Source organism: Lathamus discolor, chromosome 4 (genome assembly GCF_037157495.1).
Source record: "Lathamus discolor isolate bLatDis1 chromosome 4, bLatDis1.hap1, whole genome shotgun sequence".
In the NCBI taxonomy this organism is placed as follows: Eukaryota; Metazoa; Chordata; class Aves; order Psittaciformes; family Psittacidae; genus Lathamus; species Lathamus discolor.
The window spans coordinates 33,694,228-33,713,103 of NC_088887.1; the positions used below are offsets into that span (position 1 = coordinate 33,694,228).

Below are 18,876 nucleotides of genomic sequence, written 5' to 3' on the forward strand. Positions count from 1 at the left end.
AATCTAGCTCACTAGAATGCAAAGGAAGAATTTAAAGACTGCAAAAGGCATAAGACAAGAAAGCAATCACATCTCCCATTTGGACACAACATAGCTTTTATCTTGTTATAGGAGTAGTATTTTTTATTAGTTATGCAAGCTAAAATCATGTGATTTTTCTGATTTTAGTATCAACTGATTGACAAGTACTAACTGGGTGTTGTCACGCATATATTAAGATGCTAAACTAAACAGTCAAGATACAGCAAAATATATTACAACCTAAGTAGTTTCCTGATTGTTGTTCAACAGTTTATTTGCATTATCATGTTTTACTTGTTTTCCATAACTGAAATTACCAAGTATAATACATTTCTCATGTCTCAAGTTACATACTGTCAAACAAAGAAATCAAACAAACAAAAAAACCCCAAGATTTAACTTGCAACTTTCAGTTCGATACTGTTTCAGTTAGTCCAACCGATTGTTATTTTCAGAGTAACAATGTTAAGTCTTTCCTCTAAGACCTGCTCACACAGTGTACAGGATGAACAATACTGAGTTATTTCTTCCTTTCATCCTACCATTTGTAGGATTAAAACACCAAAAAAACCCCAACAAAAATAAAACCATCTACATCAAAGCTCAGCTTCTTATAGTGTTATTAATTTAAGTATTATTAGATCTAACATCACTTCAAAAATATTTCAGTATATGTAGTATCTACAGGACAGTGTTCATAACCCTATTGTGCTTTGTGTACTTTGAATTTGTGAAGTTCCAAAAGTCTCCTGCAACTCCCCTTCCACCCTATTCCCAAAATAAGGAAAACATGAACTTTTCATTAAGGTGATTTTTTGTGTTTAAAAAACATCAGAATTCTTTATTATGAGGCTAGGAGACGAGAGTCTATTTCCAAAGAATATCATTCTTAATCTTACTTTAAAAATTCTCTTATCTCCCAAATATAGCCCATTCTGTTCACAATTCTTCCTTAAGAAAGCAGCTGGTCCAACAAGTCCAACCTTCTCTACTCCTTCCACTACTTCCCCCTTTCCCAGTTTGAGACTATTTCCTTGTGTGCAAGTCAAGACAACTGTAATCCAAGCAGTCCTACCACTGATTTACAGCATTTGATAACACAACAATCAAAAGCTCCTGCTACCTATGGCAAAGTCCTGTTTCACCCCAAGCCAGGACTCAGCAGGATAATCATACTGTGGAAGAATCCCATTACCTGGTGAAACAATGCTTTCTGAAAAACCTTCAAAATTGCCAGTTTTAGGTGTGTGCACAAATTTGGAAGGTTTTTGTAGAGAAACAGCAAAACATCTAAAATCCAAACTTGACTAAGCCAAGCTTGGCATTTTATATTGTTTTCTCCCTTGGGTTGTGGATTTGGTTTAGAAGATTCTCAGCAAAACCAGTTCAGCTGTTTATAAAATGAAGGAAATACAGCCATTATTAAAGCAAGAAACCTAGGTCTGAGAAGTGCTAACAATAATGATACTACAGCAACACTTTCCCTGGTAAAAGATTTTATTTCTTCTACTTGCTTATTTGTTTTAAGAAAGAAAACACACATTTACATGGAACTTCACTTATTGGGGTACTTAAGTTCAAAATACCTAACTCAGAAGAGAAGTTACCTGGTCCATCAAGCCAAAGCAGTTATCTCTTTCTTCATCAGAAGACTCCAGCTGGTCAATGTTATTCCGTGTTCGGTAACTGGGATATTTCCTTCTATGTAGTCTACGCTTAGATTGTATTAATGAAGACTCAGAGTCACTCTATATAGGAAGTAAAAAAAGAGGTTACATACAAGTATGTACGTCGCAAACTTACAGGGGTGAAAGGGTGGGTAAAAGCTGAATGTAAACACAGAAACAGCCTCATCACATCCCAGCCTGATGTCAAGACTCCTTTTCACCAGAAGTAATCTTCCTGTAAGCCAATAGTTTTAAATTTGCTATTCTCGATTCCAGATTTAGTAGCCATCCTAAGCAATTGTTCTTTATAAGCTACTGTGATAGGTCCATTCAAATTACTTGATAAATATATTAACAGAATCAAGACATTAACTGCCTACAAACATGCAATTCTTAGAGGACCAGAAATCTGCAACTCCCCCGGTTAGGGGGAGGGTGCAGTAGAATTCTTGCATTAAATTGTTTTGTACTGCAAGACACAGCGAATCAGGCCACTACAGTACGAAAGTTTTACAATAAACAATTTTTCCTTCCTACTGATCTTTTCCGGAAAATGGCTAGTCAAAAAAAATATTAAAAACTGAGCAAGTCTGAAAAAGTTGCCCCCCCCCAAAAAAAAAACATTGCCATCTGAAGTGACAAGGGAATAGCAATATAGCCTACAGTTCTTCAAATATGGCACCTTGAACTCTTTCATTTGCACCTCAGTGCTTTAGCATGGACCTGCAAGAGCTGTCTTTGAAACTTTAACTACAGTAAAACCAGAATGGGCTGAAATCAAACCTACCTTTAAGATTAACTTAGAGGGAACAGGAAAGATTGAAAGAAAAAAGAATCCTATGCATTCATAAAAATAAATCCAGCCTTGTCCTGCAATAAGCAGAAGTTGAACCAGCAGGAACACCTTTGAAGACCACACCTTCAGAAATACCCGCTTTCATTTTTTAAACCATGATTTATCCCTGGGCACAGAATGTCCATTTTCCTGGAAGCTGCCACGTACCTTTTCCAGTGACTCAAATGACTTTTTCTTTTCTGTTGCATAGAGATCTCTCTCCTCTTCCCCTTTAGCAATTCGATATCCTTCCTGCTTCCTAAAAGAAAGCAATGAAAATCTAATTCTACATCTGTTCTGGCAATATTAAAAGAAGTAAAATTATCTGTTCTCTTTAAAGGACTCAAACACCTATACCATATTCTCATTTCCAGATAAAAGAGAATGGATATTAAGAAAGTCTTCCTTGAAAATACCAGAATGTAATAAACTCTTTCAACTGCATTTTCAGTCCACATTTTTCCCTTCAATTATTCTACCTCCCAACACCAAGACAGCTTTTTAGATGCTTCAGAGATGTGGCAGCACATATGGCTGTACTGTTAAAAAGAATTATTTAGCTATCAATATTAATTCTCCTTTTCACAGACGCATACTGCAAACACATTTGAAAGCAGCTAACTGCTTTAGCATTTCAAGTGCTCAGTGCTGGTTGTTAACACATCACCCCTACAAGCCTCACAAAAGCACAATTCTTCAGGATACACTTTCATCTAAATGGATTTAACCTATATCACTTCACTTTGGCAAGAATCAAAGTAATCTAGCCATCCTCGAGATGACTTAAAACATTGAAATATGGGAGAATAATTCTCTATTAAACTAGAGAATCCTCCATCTATTATTGTTGAACGGACTGCACAATGAAAAAGTTCTTAAGCACAGCTGACCATAACACTGAACTATTTCAATTTGTACCATGTATCTTTGTTAGCTTAAGTCTAGATTTAGAAAGAACGTGATGTGTTCTCTCTAGTCACATCTGCAGCACTGTAAGCTGCCTACAGACCTGAGTAAGCTTGGTGGTATTTCTGGTACAACAACTCTTCGTCTCCAAGCCTGAAGGTCTCGCTCAGTAGCCATCTGACTTCGTGGAGCATTCTGATGCATCTGACGCACACCTTCAACTTGCCCACTACGTCGCAGGCCAATATTGGGAGGAGACTGGATGTCTAAACTTGGTCTTCTAAAAGCTAAAATATAAAAAAAAAAACCCCAAACAAACAGCATTTTTTTTTTCCAGACTACAGAGAATTAGAACCTCGTTTCTTCCTTCTACAAGATAAAAATTTCACACTTTACATACTTTTAGCTCCATAATCCTAAGTATAGGACTGATTACCATCTTTAGAAAATTACCATGAGATTACATACATACTTTTAAAACGGTTATTTCTACTACTATTTTAATACAGTGAAAGGAAGTATAATATGACAAAGGTGTTTTTCTGTATTATTTCAGGCAGCTCTGAGGTTAGCGAAGTTTTTAAGGAGCACTTTTTCTGGAGATAAGCTTACATAATTAAAACTACAAAGACAAAGATCAGAAGAGTGTCTGGTTTAAATCTGTAAAGAAGGGAGAGGGGAATCCAGTTTGAATACCATACCGTATTATTACAGAATAATACAGTAAAATATTTATTCTGCAAACTTTAGAGGAGAATAAATGTAGCTCCTATAAATGTTATTCGCATTCTTTAAAAATACGCATGAGGCACTTTATAAGGAATACAATTAAAAGGGAAAACTCTTTAAAAGGAAAAGCTAAGCAGCTTTGTTTTGTGATTTCATCTCAGGAGCAGCAACGTTTTAATGAATAAAAAGATCTTAATCAGCTATCACTACGTTAAGGGAATCTTAGTCCAGGATACAAAGTTAAAACCCATCTGAAATATTTCACACAGCATAACAAAGATACGAAAGTTACCGAAGAATTTACCAGCCAGTACTAACCTCTTCTAGGTGTTCCTTCCCCATTCTGTGGAACATTTGAAGCAGATTCTTGATCTGCACCAATTCTTTGATCTTGTTGTAGTTGCAATTGTCTAATCATGCCATCAAGAATGCTGGGTTCCAAGCCTTGCTCATCTTGATCAACTGTCTGTTGGCCTATAACTTGTTCAACCACTTCTCCGTCACCTTGTGAGTGTAATACAAATCAAATGAATGGGTACAATTAACTGACTCCTGTAAACAATTTAATCTCACTGTTCACATCACCATGAGACATGTTCTACAGCTAAACACAATGAAAACCATTCCTGAAATTATTCCAATTGCTTATTCCAGATAAGACATTTACAGAGCTTACAACTTAAACACAGTTTGTGCATGTCAGTGCCTGCAGACAGAATTAAGACATCCATTCAAACAATCAATTATTTTTTTTTTTTCTGCTTGTTTAAAATCATACTCACTGTGAGACCTTTCAGCATCTTTAGTGAACATGATAGATAGCATATGGGAAAATTAAGGCATTTATAGATCATTCATGTCATATCTACTCAGTTTCCATTGAGAATTATTACAGTAGCTCCCACTCCCAGATTTAAGTCATCAGTGATACTGTTCTTACTTGTTGCTACATAACCAAGTTGAGGAATCAAATGTTCATCTGCACAGTTCTCTCTTCCTGGCACCAATCTTTGATATTTTGTTGGATGAGGGTTTCCATCCACATCTACCAAGAAGGGAGGGGGCATGAGATGAGGAGCCTGTTGAGTCTGCTCATCTAGAACATAGTTGTTAGAGTCTCGAATAAGCGGCCGATAGTCAGTGTGGAAGAACATCTGATCAGGAATCTAGAAAGAAATTAAGTTTCATGTTATCAATTTGAAAAAGAGTATGCTAAAGAACAGAGAAGAATAAGTGACAGTAAAATATCCAGAATCTCCTTAAAAGAAAGGGCAAGTTCACAATATGAAGAGCTATGCAGAGCTACAATTAACCTGTATGTGTGTTGCAGTACTCTCATTTTTTGCTAGTGCTTTGGCAGGCAGCAAAATGCTTTTAGAAAACAACAAACTAAGGTAACTGAAAGCAAAAGCACTGCTTTACACTTAAATATTTTACATCTCATTCTATTTTTTAAAGCCCCATACAAAGAAAAAGTTTCCCTGGTTTCCACGCAAGAAAATCATTGTCTGAAGTTCATCATAAACTCTCAAAATAAAGTTCTTTCTTAATTATGCAATGTCCACCAGTAATTTTTTGCTGTAACTGAAACAGTCTGTTAAATTCATGCAGCTGAAAGAAAATGGTTACATACGTATTAGATCATAGTATCTTTCCTCCAGCAGTGATGAGCAAGATGAAAAGAGCAAGTTTCAATTTCACCATAGAATGGTTTGGGTTGGAAGGGACCTTAAGGATCATCTAGTTCCAGCCCCCTGCCACAGGCAGGCACACTTTCCATTAGACCAGGTTGTTCAAAGCCCCGTTCAACCTGGCTTTTTTCAAAATAATTCAGCAAAGAATACAGAGCAAAAAAAAAAAAAAAATCTTTAAAATGCCAAACATGGAATTACTGTTGCAACTTAGGAGAGAAGTGAAGAAAAGCATAGGTCAGAACTGCACTTTTAAGAGCCATTTCAAAAAAAAACCAAACGTATTTATCAAAACAAAAATGAAACATACTGAAAAAAGCGCAACATTTAAAAAAGTTCAAAAAAGCGCAACATTTATGCCATGAACATTTTTCTAACATTTCAAAATCCACAGCGTTGGAAGAATATTTATTTTTGCTTATTTTTATCAAACTACTGCAACAAATTTGGGTTTGAACAAGGAAAGGCCTAAATAAACTGTAAATTCTACTAACTGAAGTAAACCAGCAAATTATTCTTAACATACAACCAGCATGCTGTTTTGCCAATTAGGTAGTAGTGCTCACCATCCACCGACCGATACCCAGCCCAACACAAGCAGCGATCTGGCCCTTCCGGGTAACTGCCCCCAGTTTATATACTACGCATGACGCGCTGTGGTATGGAATACTCCTTTGGCTACATTGGGTCAGGTGTCCTGTCTCTGCTTCCTCCCATCTTCCCCTCCTCCCTGGCAGATCATGAGACCCAGAAAGCTCTTGATCGGGGTAAACATTATTCAGCAACAACTAAAAACATCGTTGTGTTATCAGCACTGTTCTCAGACTAAGGTCAAAAACACAGCGCTGCACCAGCTACTAAGAAGGAGAAAAATGTCTGCTACTGCTGAACCCAGGACAGTGATACATTCCAATCTTTAAACATCAAACTATTTTCAGAAAATAGAAATAAAAGTAATTTTGAGGCTGAATAATTAACATGCAATTAGCTGGCTGGAAGATGTATTCCAGAAAAGTTCTTGGGAGCTACTCCCAAGGGAATGTTAAGACACTGGTTGTTTCTGCGGTGCCAGGACCATACATACAAGAGAACTCAGTCATCAAGGAACCTGTTATATTTTAATCCCATACCCATACAAAACCCTTTTTTTACATATGATGTTTTAAAGGAACAGATTTACCTAATCTAATTTCAGTTAGAAGCTTGAATAAACAATTCCAATAAAAAGCTAAACTTACCTTTTCATAAGGCCTGCTACAGCCAAAACCAAATATCAGTAGATGCCCATGAGAATCTGTACATGCAAAATGCTGCCCATCAGGTGAAAATTTACAGTCAAAAACAGCACCATGTCCCTGGCCTTCAATCTAGATTGAAGGAAAGAAACTCAAGATTATTTGACCATTTTCTTTCTGAACAAATGATTGTGCAACATCAAAAATTAATTACTTTGTCAAAAGCAGTCATGCACCTCTTAAATATCTCCATTAAAATACAAATTATCTCATTACTTCAGTTTATTTCTTTTCCCCTTGACACAAGCTCCTAAGTCATAGTTTTAAAAATATGCATTCAATTTTAAAAAATGCACTAAAAGGCATGGAAACCTAGTATTATGAAAGAAAAAAAAAAAAAAAAGAGGCTTTTGGAGGCTTTTTAGCTGTTAGTATACTGTATAAAAATAAACTACAGCTAATGTATACTGATTTTGCTAAACCACTTTCAAGAAAAGCAAAAGGAATCTTAAAGCTAAAGAAAAAAAATCACTTCACTATTGACTGTAACCAGAAAGAAACAAAAAATTAATATGAACACTGGTTCATAACTTAAGTCTCAAGGAAAATAACCTTTCTAAAGTGTTAATCATGAGTTGTCAAATTGAGCAAATGTCATGGGAGCTCTCAAGAAGAACTGCACCAATCCACTAATGCTTATGGTAATAATATTATAATTTTTAAGGCTGTTGAGAATGCAAATATTTGCCCATAAGACACTTGAAAGGATGGCCTAAACCAAGACCTTTCGCTCTTTTAGATGACATCTCAATTAAGGGGAACAACTACTGTGAGTGAGGTGCACAAAGATCTTCAGTAACAAAGAGCAGAAAGGCTCACCACACCTCACAGACCAAAGGACAAATCTGAGAAACTCAGATGTTGACTGCGACAAAAGTAAAGTCCTGTTCTGCTCCCCTACACCTCACAATCCTCACACCTAATGGCAAATTCTTACAATTCATCTTCCTTGGCTCAGAAGCTTATTAAGACCTTCCTGACCAAATTCAACTTGGAAACCCTACAGGAAAGCAGCAGTGGAAGGAGGTGAGGAATACTTTTGAAGTGAACAGGCTCAGGTTAGTGTAAGGTTCAGTGAGAGGCACTTGATTCAAGGTAGAGAACAGAAGCGGCCAGCTGAGAGCAGAGAAGGGAGGCAATGTTGGCCTTTTTCTGCCACACTAAAACTGTTAAAACTGGCTCCTGATCACTTTGCACCTACAGTTACAGTAACCAAGAACAACTGGTAAAAGCTCCAGGGAAAAAAATCATAAATTATGCTGGATTGGTTTGGATTTTTTTGGATAGTTGTTTTTGGTGTCTTTTTGACAAAACAGAGCAGTGGGTGTGTGTGATGGGTTCAATTCTTTAAATATGCGAGCACACTAATGCGCGCCGAGAAACAAAATGGCACTTATAAAAGGTCTTACCATGTTAAAATAATGCTTTGTTTTTGTGCCTCTGGTAATGTCCCATATAAAGATGTTGCCGTCATGACCTGCAGACAGCATTATCCTGGAATCAAAAGGATGGGTCTCCAAGACAAATACTTCATCCGCATGCCCCTAGAATTTAAAATTGCGTATCATATGCAAACACGAGGACATAAATTCACATCAACAGCGTATTTACAGTAGAGCCCAAAGCACTGCACTGTCCTCTTCTGACACTCAGACTTTTGGAAAATTAAAACCCTACATGCTGCCCCCAAAAATATACAGACTTTTCCAAATTCATATTCCATCTATCTCAACTGCTACCTGTGGCACCTAAGTAGAGCAAACCTCCAAGCAGTCAGAAAGACTATATCTGAAATGTACTCATTTTCTAGATTCAAGCAGGAACTTTAGAAATATGGATATTTTGACAAAGGACAGCGAACTATTCAATGGACAAGTATGTTACTGCATAAAAAACTTATTTATTCCATTCGAGAAGCAACTTCAACACAGCAGCTAAGAAAATGACTGCTCAAATCCAGGAGTAAGCAGCTAGTTTTGGTTATATAAAAAAAGTAAAATTAAATAATCTAACAAACACTGTGCCTACTTTATCATTCATACAAAGCTTTGAAGACAAATCAGATCTAGTTACAAACTCGGTGTGCACGTATCATTGCAATTCTAGACCATTTAGTTCAAAAAGCAAGTAAAATTACATACCACCAAGTCATGAAGCAATTGCCCTGTACAGGAATTCCAAACTTTAAGCAGATGGTTATTCACAGCCGTAACAACATAGTTATCATTTTGGTTCCAAGCTATCATGGTTACTTTAGGCTTCATAAATTTGTCTTCCTCTGAACATGCGTCACTATTTTAAAGAATTAAAGAGGATGAGATATTTTTAATTTGCCCATTTCAATCTCAAAGCACAGGAAAATAACCTGTTTTCCCATATTAATAATCAGACAAGAATAGGGAAGTTAAGAATTAATTTTGAAACTCTTGCCCATAAACTTCATTTTTTTTTGGAGCAATCAGCTATAAAGCAGATGTGGATTTCTAGCATACATGTTTCACAGGTCATGCTAACCTCTTTCCCATTTCAGATGCAAGGAAAAAAGGCTTTTTTTTGGGCCTTGTCTCTTTTACAATCAAAAGTGCTAACATAATTTCTTTAAAAAGATGGACTTTCTACCATCAAGCGCTTTGAAACTCTTTCAGAAGCTAACCTCTACAATAAAACATTGTCCTGGGTTCAGCAGTAGCAGCCATTTTTCTCCTCCTTAGTAGCTGGTGCAGTGCAGTGGTTGTGACTTTCCTCCTGGGAACACCACTGACAACACTGATGTTTTTAATTGTTACTCAGTAATGTTTACTCTGATCAAGGATTTCTCAGTCTCATGCTCTGCCAGGGAGGAGGGGAAGTCAGGAGGAAGCAGAGACAGGACACCTGACCCAAACTAGCCAAAGGGGTATTCCATACCACAGCATGGTATGCCCAGTATATAAACTGGGGGCAGTTACCCAGAAGGGCTAGATCACTGTTTGGGTCGGGCTGGGTATCGGTTGGCGGGTGGTAAGCAGTTGTATTCTCTTCCCTTGTTTTTTCCCTTATCATTATTATTACTGGTGGTAGCAGCAGTGATTTGTGTTATACCTTAGTTACTGGGCTGTTCTTATCTCAACCTGTGAGAGTAACATTCTTCTGATTTTCCTCCCCATCCCTCCAGGAGTGGGGGGAAGAAGGGGGGGCAGGGGAGCGAGTGGCTGCGTGGTTCTGAGTTACTGGCTGGACTTAAACCACGACATAACATAATTTCTTTAAAAAGTTGGGACTTTTTACCAACAAGAGCTTTAAAACTGCTTCAGAAGCTAATTTCTACAATAAAACATTTTTTCTGACTCCCAACGTATATATGTTAAAGATAATACTTTCCATTAACGTCAATCTATCTCCTCATTTCTCTCCCCAAAATACATTTATAGGATGCATAACACTCCCTCTCAGCATTAGTCAGCTGAAAGAACAAACTTTCTTTGAAACACAGCTTCACACAGTATTATCTATATTCCACATCAACCAGTAGCCTGTTTTAAAAAAGACACTCTCTAAAACTACAAACAACTACAACTTTGCATATTAATCCAGAAAGATGCCAGTAAGATCTCACATATTAATACCATTTAGTAAAACCACTTTACCACTTCATTATTTTTTTCATAGCTGCATCACAAGAAGGGCTTACAACCACCCTCCAATCACCTCATATACCCAAGGGTTTTTTGTGTTAGTTCCCCCCTCTCATTTAATCACCTACAAATTAATTTCAGGTTACTGTCTACAAAAGCTGACTGAGCATTCTGTACTACTGTAAGTCAACCATCCTTCACATTTATCCAGTGCCACACAATATTCTGATCTTAATTTGGAGTAACACTTTTCAAACTGTGTGCCACCAGCGTATTTCATTAATACACATTTTAAAAAGTACAAAAGAATCAATTAGAATAGTCAGCAAAATCAGTTCTTGATAAAATCCACCTATTATCCATCATGACCTCTCCAGAAAGAGTTTATGATCTACTTGATTTTTACTAATCTTAAACATGTTTCTCCAGTCAGGTGTCTGACTGAAATCCAGATAGAGATTTATTGCACTTTCTAGTAACATTTTTTCCCCATAAAAAGGGAAATACGATTAATTTGGCACAATGTACATTTGAAAGCTATAAATATTTATGCATTTAGTCAAGCACAGACTGAAATTAGACTTTGCACAGACTTAGCAAATTGTTAAATGACCAGAACACTCATCTCATCCCCACCAAAGACCACACTACTTCATCTTAATATTGATGAGTTTTTCAAACTTTCTGCCTTAGTACAACAGATGAAAATGAAAAAAAAAAAAAAAGCAACTCTTCACATACCCTGGTAATCGATCAGACATATCCAACAATATACTCCTCCATTCTGCTTGCTCAAAATGCCAGATTCGAGCTGTTCCATCTCTACTGCCACTTAAGAACCTTGAAGAAGTTTTAAAAGACTGTTAATTCATCTTCATATGAATTTGCTTTTAAGCATATTTAATTACACACCACCACAATTTAAAACATTACAGTGGAAGACTGTTAGAATTGAAATCTTCGATTTCTGTGCAAGAGAATTCTTTACTGTCACCAGCCCATTAACTTTCTTTCCAGTAGCCTAGGAAAGAGTTTTTCTGAACTGTAGTGTTCTTGGTAACAGTTATCTGGCTTTCAAGAAGAGAAAAATCCCAATAAAAAAAAACCCAAAAAAAAAAAACCAAGCTGCAACTTAGGGTTACAAGTGTAAGTCTGCCCTGAAGGCTAAAATCCACATCTTCCTTAGTGATAGACAAATCAGAGATCAATTTTGATTCTATTCTGTGCTGGAAAAACCGGTGAAGTTTTACAAATGAAATTTATACATTTCACCCTTACCCCCGTTTTCTCGCCCCCCCAAAACAGTTGTAAAACTCTGTTAAATCAATTTTCTTAAAAATTAATAGAAGGCTAGGAAAAAACGATTAAAACTGATTTTAGATCATTTACACTGCATTGTTCCATTTCCTATTTTGGCTCAATACTGAAAGAAAGGGGAAGATGTTTATGAAGCCACAAGTATATTGGGTATGTTACAAAGTACTCCTCTAGGTAAATAAAACCCTATTGGCACAAAATCCCATCTGACATTGTCAAATAAAGACTAATAGAAAGCTAAGAAAGCTGAAAATTGTCTTCTCCTGGATTAGTCCAAATTTCCCCTCTAAGTTTCAAGTAGAATTTTCTTATTGGAAAACTGCAGGTGAGAATAATAATAAATTTTTAATTCCAAATAATGTATTGTTTGTTCACATTTGAGCATCTTTCAACATACCTATCACCACTGTTAGAAAACTGAATGCTGTCAACTTTATCCTGTAAGAAAAAAATACAGTTTGTTAGAAATTCTCTTTTTAAACAGAAAATTATTTCATATTTTTTCATATTCACAAATCTCAGTTTACCAAAATCTAAAACAATGAAAAAAATTGCAGATTGTATAATTTCTAAATTTTAACTGCAAGGTGAAACAAGTCCAACAAATACCAGAATTCACTGTTAATGCATTTAAAATGCAAGTTTTTTTAAAAAGTCCCAATTAAATATGAATGACTGACAGATGAAGTAACTGTCCATTAATAACCTGGCAGCCAATTAACTGATATTTGAGTATAAATTGCCAATATCTTAAGCCAACTAAGAGGAATCTGTTGTTCCCACTCCTACTTATATACTCCTTAAGAAATATACAATTAATTAGTTTTTTTTTTAAATCACAATATGAACTACAGGAAAAGTAAATGGCACATTCAGGTATCTTCAGATCTGAAAGTCTTCTCTACATCAAAAATACATATTGATTAAGCCTTACTAGTGTAACATAAATGGTTAAAGTCAGATTCAGTACTAGAGAAAACATATTAAGGCAAAAAAATTAAGACGGGTATTTTAAGAGCTGCCCTTGAAAGACCTGTAAGGGTTTAACAAAATCTAAGTTCTCCACAGTAAAACTAAAGAGTCTTTGTGTATCTAATGATGAAAAAAAATGACCCATCCTTCAGCACACAAACATAAGTAAAGTTTCCCTTAGACTCCACAGCAGGGAAAGTCTGAGGTACACAAGACTAAGGTACACAAATAAAAAATAAGAGCATTTTATCTAAGAAGTTATTTCCCTAACAGGTATCAGTTGTATCAAGAAAGCAAGTAAAGACAGACAATACACACTACATAAAGCACATGGCAAAATAATGCTAAACCAGCAAGCTGACTTATTATGTAGGAAGCATAAAGTAGCTTGCACAGCCACTGAAAACTTGAGTAAAGGTCAAGATGAACTCAAGCAAAATTATAGAAACTCAATCCCATTTAAACATTTGATACAAAAGGTTTCAGATAATAATAACCTGCGTAATGAAAACCACATTCTCAGCCTATCTACTTCCTGTATACAGCATATAATATATAGGTGGCTAAGTACACTTGCATTGGAGGGAAGCAACAGAACCACCCAGTTTAGAATTAGATAAATGTATGACATCCAGTTGGAAAGACAGAATTCTAAGTATCATCTTGATACATTCCAGCCTTTTAAATGGTCATCACATTGACATGACTGGCTGAAATTCTGCATAAGCTCTAAAAATACTCAATAAAAGAACATTACTACGAACCCACTAACAACATCAGTTGGCTGGGCAGGGCCTTGAACAACCTGGTCTAGTGGAAGCTGTCCCTGCTGATGGCAGGCAGGTTGGACCCAGATGATCTTTTAGGTCTCTTCCAACCAAAACCATTCTGTGATTAACTTGCAACTTCAATACTGCTTGAAATAACTGATTATTAGATTTAACAATCTTACTTACAGCATGACTTTCCAATTCAGCTATTTTCTCAGGTGTTTCAGAGCCAAAAAAGTACATCCTGATGACATGGTCAGTGCTACCAGTTGCTAAAAACATACCACCTGTAAAAAAAAAAAAAATCAATAATTAAGCAACAGTATAAGAAATTAAACATATCACCAACATTTTTCAGATGCTTGGTTTAACAAAAGTAAACTGAAGAGTTTAAAAAAAATAAAATCTTAAGAGTGTCACATTTTTAATGTTCCTCCACTGAGATACAGATACAGAAGGAAGTCCCCCTCTGCTCCAGAAAGCACTCTCTTATCATAGTAAAGAAGTCACAGTCAGTGTTACAAAGTTTTAACAATATGTATCTAGAAGAATGTTGAAACATTTAACACCTCTAACTGCACACAGGAGCCATTGGTTATGGGCAATATTTCTAGTCACCAACATAACAACCTAGCTTACTCTTTCACTGTAACATGTCTCTCATTTGGGGCATATAATTTGCTTCAAAACTGGGCAGGAGCATAAGTAAACCAGTCTAAGTACACTGGTATTTAGCCATGGGGGCAACAATACTACGAGGTGCCTCCTGGCGTTTGAAAGTGCTGTCAAAAACAACCCAAAGAAAACCTCAAAACCCCCCAAACCCATACAAACCCATGGCTATTCCCTGACAACACTAACTAGCTACAGTTTGATTTCTATCTTATTTCTACAATTGCCAAGTTTATTCTAATGTTCCTAGTGTCCAGTACCAGTAAGCCTTCCCACAAGCCACCCAAATGATTAGAAAGAAAGAAGACCACAAGCCAGGAGTGAAGCACATTTATAAGTATTTTTGTGGATTCTTAAGAATGGATCTTTATGAACATCCCTGCATACAAATGACACAGAATCAGGATCTCCTGCTACTGGCAGTAACCACTTCCACTGCTGTTCATTGTGGTATCTTACAGAACTAATTTTGCCCCTGACACTATACTAAGGGTTTAAAAAAAAAAAAAACCCAAAAAAAACCACAACACCCAAAAAACCCAAACCAAAACATCACACCCAAACCCAGTAAAGATGAATGCAAAGTAATCAAGCACCAGGTGACTTCTGTAAAATCACCAATGGCAAAAGGGAAATCACTAAGTTCAACAGCCTTCAACCGTTGGCTAAGGCAAGCCACACTATTTAATGTCACAGGCTAACAGTACACATATATACAATTGCTTACTACACAGCTGCTGGTTTTCTGTATTTTAAAGCTGTCACCACCAGAGTATTACAACTGCTTATGGGGAAAGACGAGAAATCACAATGCTAAACTCAAACTGTACGTGACTTACCTACACTGAATGAAGAGCAAAGCATCTGAACACCCGGTCTAGGTTTCTCTGTGAATTTCACTGGCCGATTGCTTAAAAAGAAAAGATGTTTGAAACAGGACAAAATAAAGGTATGCTTCTTTAAACATCTACGTAACAGGTACTTCTTAAATACATGCAATAACTTCCATAAGTCTTGTGCAGTAGGATAAGCAATAAGGTTTACTTTTCAAAACTACTGTACACACATACACAAACAGTATTTGAAGTCCACACAGCTTATGACGTTTTCTGCAAGATGCTATTACCTTGCAAGGATAACATGACATGCCAAAGGTTTATTCTCACTCATCCTTTGGCAAGTATGATTTACACCCTGCACAACACATCCATGAAGTACTGAACTCTTGACCTCAAGTTACAATCAACCAACAGTAGATTAAATAAGGCCTCCCAAATAGCATAACTGCAGAACGCTGTACATAATCATAACGTCTTATAAAAGTAAATAAAAGTTTTCAGCAAAGCGCACACGATGACTTAAAATAATGGTTTCTTGTTCTGCAAGTCACATACAAACTCTTCCAGTTGACATGGCCATAATCTCACAGAAAATAGATAATAAGAACTACATTGAGGAGAAATCCAGCAAACTATGCCACTTACAAACATTTTATGTTTCTACTCATTATTCTACTGCTTTTCTGTTCGAGTGTTTTCTGTTTATCAAAGGAAATGTTGACACCTTCAGTAAAAGAAGATTTCTTTGTTTCAATGATACACAGTACAGAGATTCAAATCCTAAGAATTCTTCTTCGAGACTTAGCAATGCTAAATTCAATTTAAGTCCACGCTTAAACTATTTTAAACAATGTTTACATCTCTTACAGGCCTCTAGATTAATTTTAGGAGAATAATTAAGGATCCAGTTTAAATACACTCCTCCTACAACTTACAGCCCTAAAAGGTTCTTCATATGAAGCTATGCCTTTAATAGTTTTTGCTGCAATTCGTCTACCTTAAGATCACAAGTAGGAATTAAAAGGCAAAACAACCATCTGCTTTCTAAAGTACTGATTATTTTTTATAGCTGCTTTAATGTAAAAATGGATAATTTTATACCAACTACCATCATATGGCATAATACTAGATACACACTGATCATCCCAGATCTCTCTTTTCAGGTAATATTCTAATTGTTTATTTGTACAAATAAACAGCAATCACATACAGAGAATTAAAACCTACCTTGAACATACTCTGCATGCAAGTTCTTTAAGAGACATCCTAAAACTACAGGACTGTTGAAACCTCAACACAAACAAAAAGCTTTATTATGCTGTCCCAACATATTTATGTTTGCAGCAATTCTAGTTGTCCTATATCTATATATACTTTCAGTGTAGCAAGAAATTTATTTCCCAGCTAACCTCCAAGGACAACAGAATAACATAAATTTGTATAGTTAGCAATGGTGCTTTAAAATAATTACATAATAGATTGCTTTCACAACATCTTTATTATCACAACAAAAACTACTTTTTAGCTAGTTAAACACAACTGACTTAAGAGAATATAGCATGGAACAGATTTAATCAGCAACCCATTTACATACTTGAATTTCATTGAATCTGTATCCCACTGCCAAAAGCAAACAGTTCCATCTGCACCCGTAGAGACCATGTATCGCATGGAGCCTTTCACCATTGGACTAAACTAAAGAGAAGAAAGTAAAGTCAGACACATACAAAAAAAGAGGTATCTAAACACCGTTCATAAGCTTCTAAAAACCTTAATGTAAAACCATGATTTACATACAATTTTCCACTAAAACTGCTAAAGCAACTGTTGATAACTTATTTTAAATGCTTACAAAAGAACATCTCCTATATTTTAAAATAAGTTGTGGTCTATGTTTAAATTATTGCATTATATAAAACCAATTTATTCACCACTTTGAGGTCTTAACCAACCACATTTGTTCACTAAAACTTTTGTCGATGACTGAAATAATGAGCAGAGCAGACTGGAAATAAAGAAAAAAAAAAAGGTAGTTTCACTAGACAAGCTTATTTTTTTTAACTCCATAATAAAGCAGAGCTTCAGTTGTGAGACAGTCCAAGTAAGTGTAACTCAGCATCACAAATGAATTTATAGCACATCCTCACACATACTTATTTAAGACATGGATTTATCAGTATGCATAGAACTACCCTTCACAGAACTTGAAGTTTAAAGAACTCAAGTTACACAAGTCAATTTAAATTGTTCATCCGTTACTACTGCTACCGTTGGAAAGTGACATATAAATTGTATATATTGCAATTACAGTACTGGGACATCTAATGTAGGTCATGCTTTGCCAAGAAAGTTGGACTACATGAGCCTTGAGGTCCCTTCCAACCTTGGACTCTATGACAAGATGCTTAAATGGAAGAAATCCATTACACTACAATAAAATAAACACCATGAGTGAGTTCTTTCCCATTAAAAAAAAAACCAAAGAAACAGGAAAAAAATGCAATAAATGCCATGGAAATTCTGCAAATACAAAAATTACCTTGAGAGGCAGCATTTTTGAGAAAACAGCAAAATTATTTTCTGCACTGAACTTCCTAAGTTGGCAGGCAGCACTTCACCCCTCAACATCAGCCTATTTGTCTCACTGGATAACACAACAAATCTGGATAATGAGCTGCTTATGTGTTTATGTGTTAAATAAGGAATTACAAAGGCCAAACCAAGACTGAATCCAAAGGACTACCAATAGCTCATAAAGTATCATAACACCTTCAAATTAACACAAAATACTACACTGAACATCTTTGCACTTTTGAAATAACTCACATTTTTGAGATTAGAAGAAATACCCATATCACAGAAGTTGTAAGAATCACATACTGGGTCTGAACACTCACCCACATAAACCAGTATACCACATCTCCAGCAACAGACACAAGGAAGACACAGTATTTCCCAGAAATTCTCTTTAGTTCCAACAGCTCAAATATTAGAGGCAGTGACCTTTTTTAACTGAAGAAGGATTCCTGTCATTATTTTCAGTTTAGTACTCAGGAATTCCAGGGGGTAGGGAACGGGGTTTTTTTGTGTAGGTTTTGACTGATTTTTGACATTAGTATTTAAATGTTCCCATTTTAATATTCCCCAAGAAATAATTTCAGTCACGTGAAAACCATAGTGACAGGCACAGTGAAAGATCATTGCACTTTGACGTGAAGAAGTAAGATGGACACTTGGCAAGTTACTTCTCCACGTAGTAAAAGCAATCACAAAGTACTTTTCTCAACAAAATGAGGCACTAATCTTTCTTTACAAGAAGTTGTAAAACAAATATGGAAGGTTCTGTTGGTGGAGAGCATTCCTGTAACTATGTTTCTGAATTGCAATAAGCAACCAAGGAAACTGGTTATTTCTAACCAACATGACAGCTACCTAACCATAGGGTGTCCCATTAATCTAAATCCTACTACTAAAGCAGACTCTTAACTTTTCAAATCAGGTGCAACAGCATTTTCCTCCCCTCCCCCCCAAATTATTCCTCATCATCT

General features: G+C 36.0%; 1 protein-coding gene across 1 annotated transcript in view; it reads right to left on the reverse strand.

The window, feature by feature from the left end:
- BRWD1 (bromodomain and WD repeat domain containing 1) overlaps positions 1 to 18,876 on the reverse strand; it is a 57,183-nt gene that overhangs the window by 31,048 nt on the left and 7,259 nt on the right. The window contains exons 9-21 of the mRNA XM_065676984.1: positions 16,923 to 17,023; positions 15,329 to 15,399; positions 14,004 to 14,104; positions 12,473 to 12,513; positions 11,500 to 11,598; positions 9,286 to 9,436; positions 8,554 to 8,688; positions 7,088 to 7,216; positions 5,099 to 5,324; positions 4,477 to 4,662; positions 3,533 to 3,716; positions 2,692 to 2,782; positions 1,629 to 1,769 (exon numbers count right to left, since the gene is read on the reverse strand). Coding sequence (XP_065533056.1) covers positions 1,629 to 1,769; positions 2,692 to 2,782; positions 3,533 to 3,716; positions 4,477 to 4,662; positions 5,099 to 5,324; positions 7,088 to 7,216; positions 8,554 to 8,688; positions 9,286 to 9,436; positions 11,500 to 11,598; positions 12,473 to 12,513; positions 14,004 to 14,104; positions 15,329 to 15,399; positions 16,923 to 17,023 — 1,656 coding nt within the window. The remainder of the gene's footprint in view (positions 1 to 1,628; positions 1,770 to 2,691; positions 2,783 to 3,532; positions 3,717 to 4,476; positions 4,663 to 5,098; positions 5,325 to 7,087; positions 7,217 to 8,553; positions 8,689 to 9,285; positions 9,437 to 11,499; positions 11,599 to 12,472; positions 12,514 to 14,003; positions 14,105 to 15,328; positions 15,400 to 16,922; positions 17,024 to 18,876) is intronic.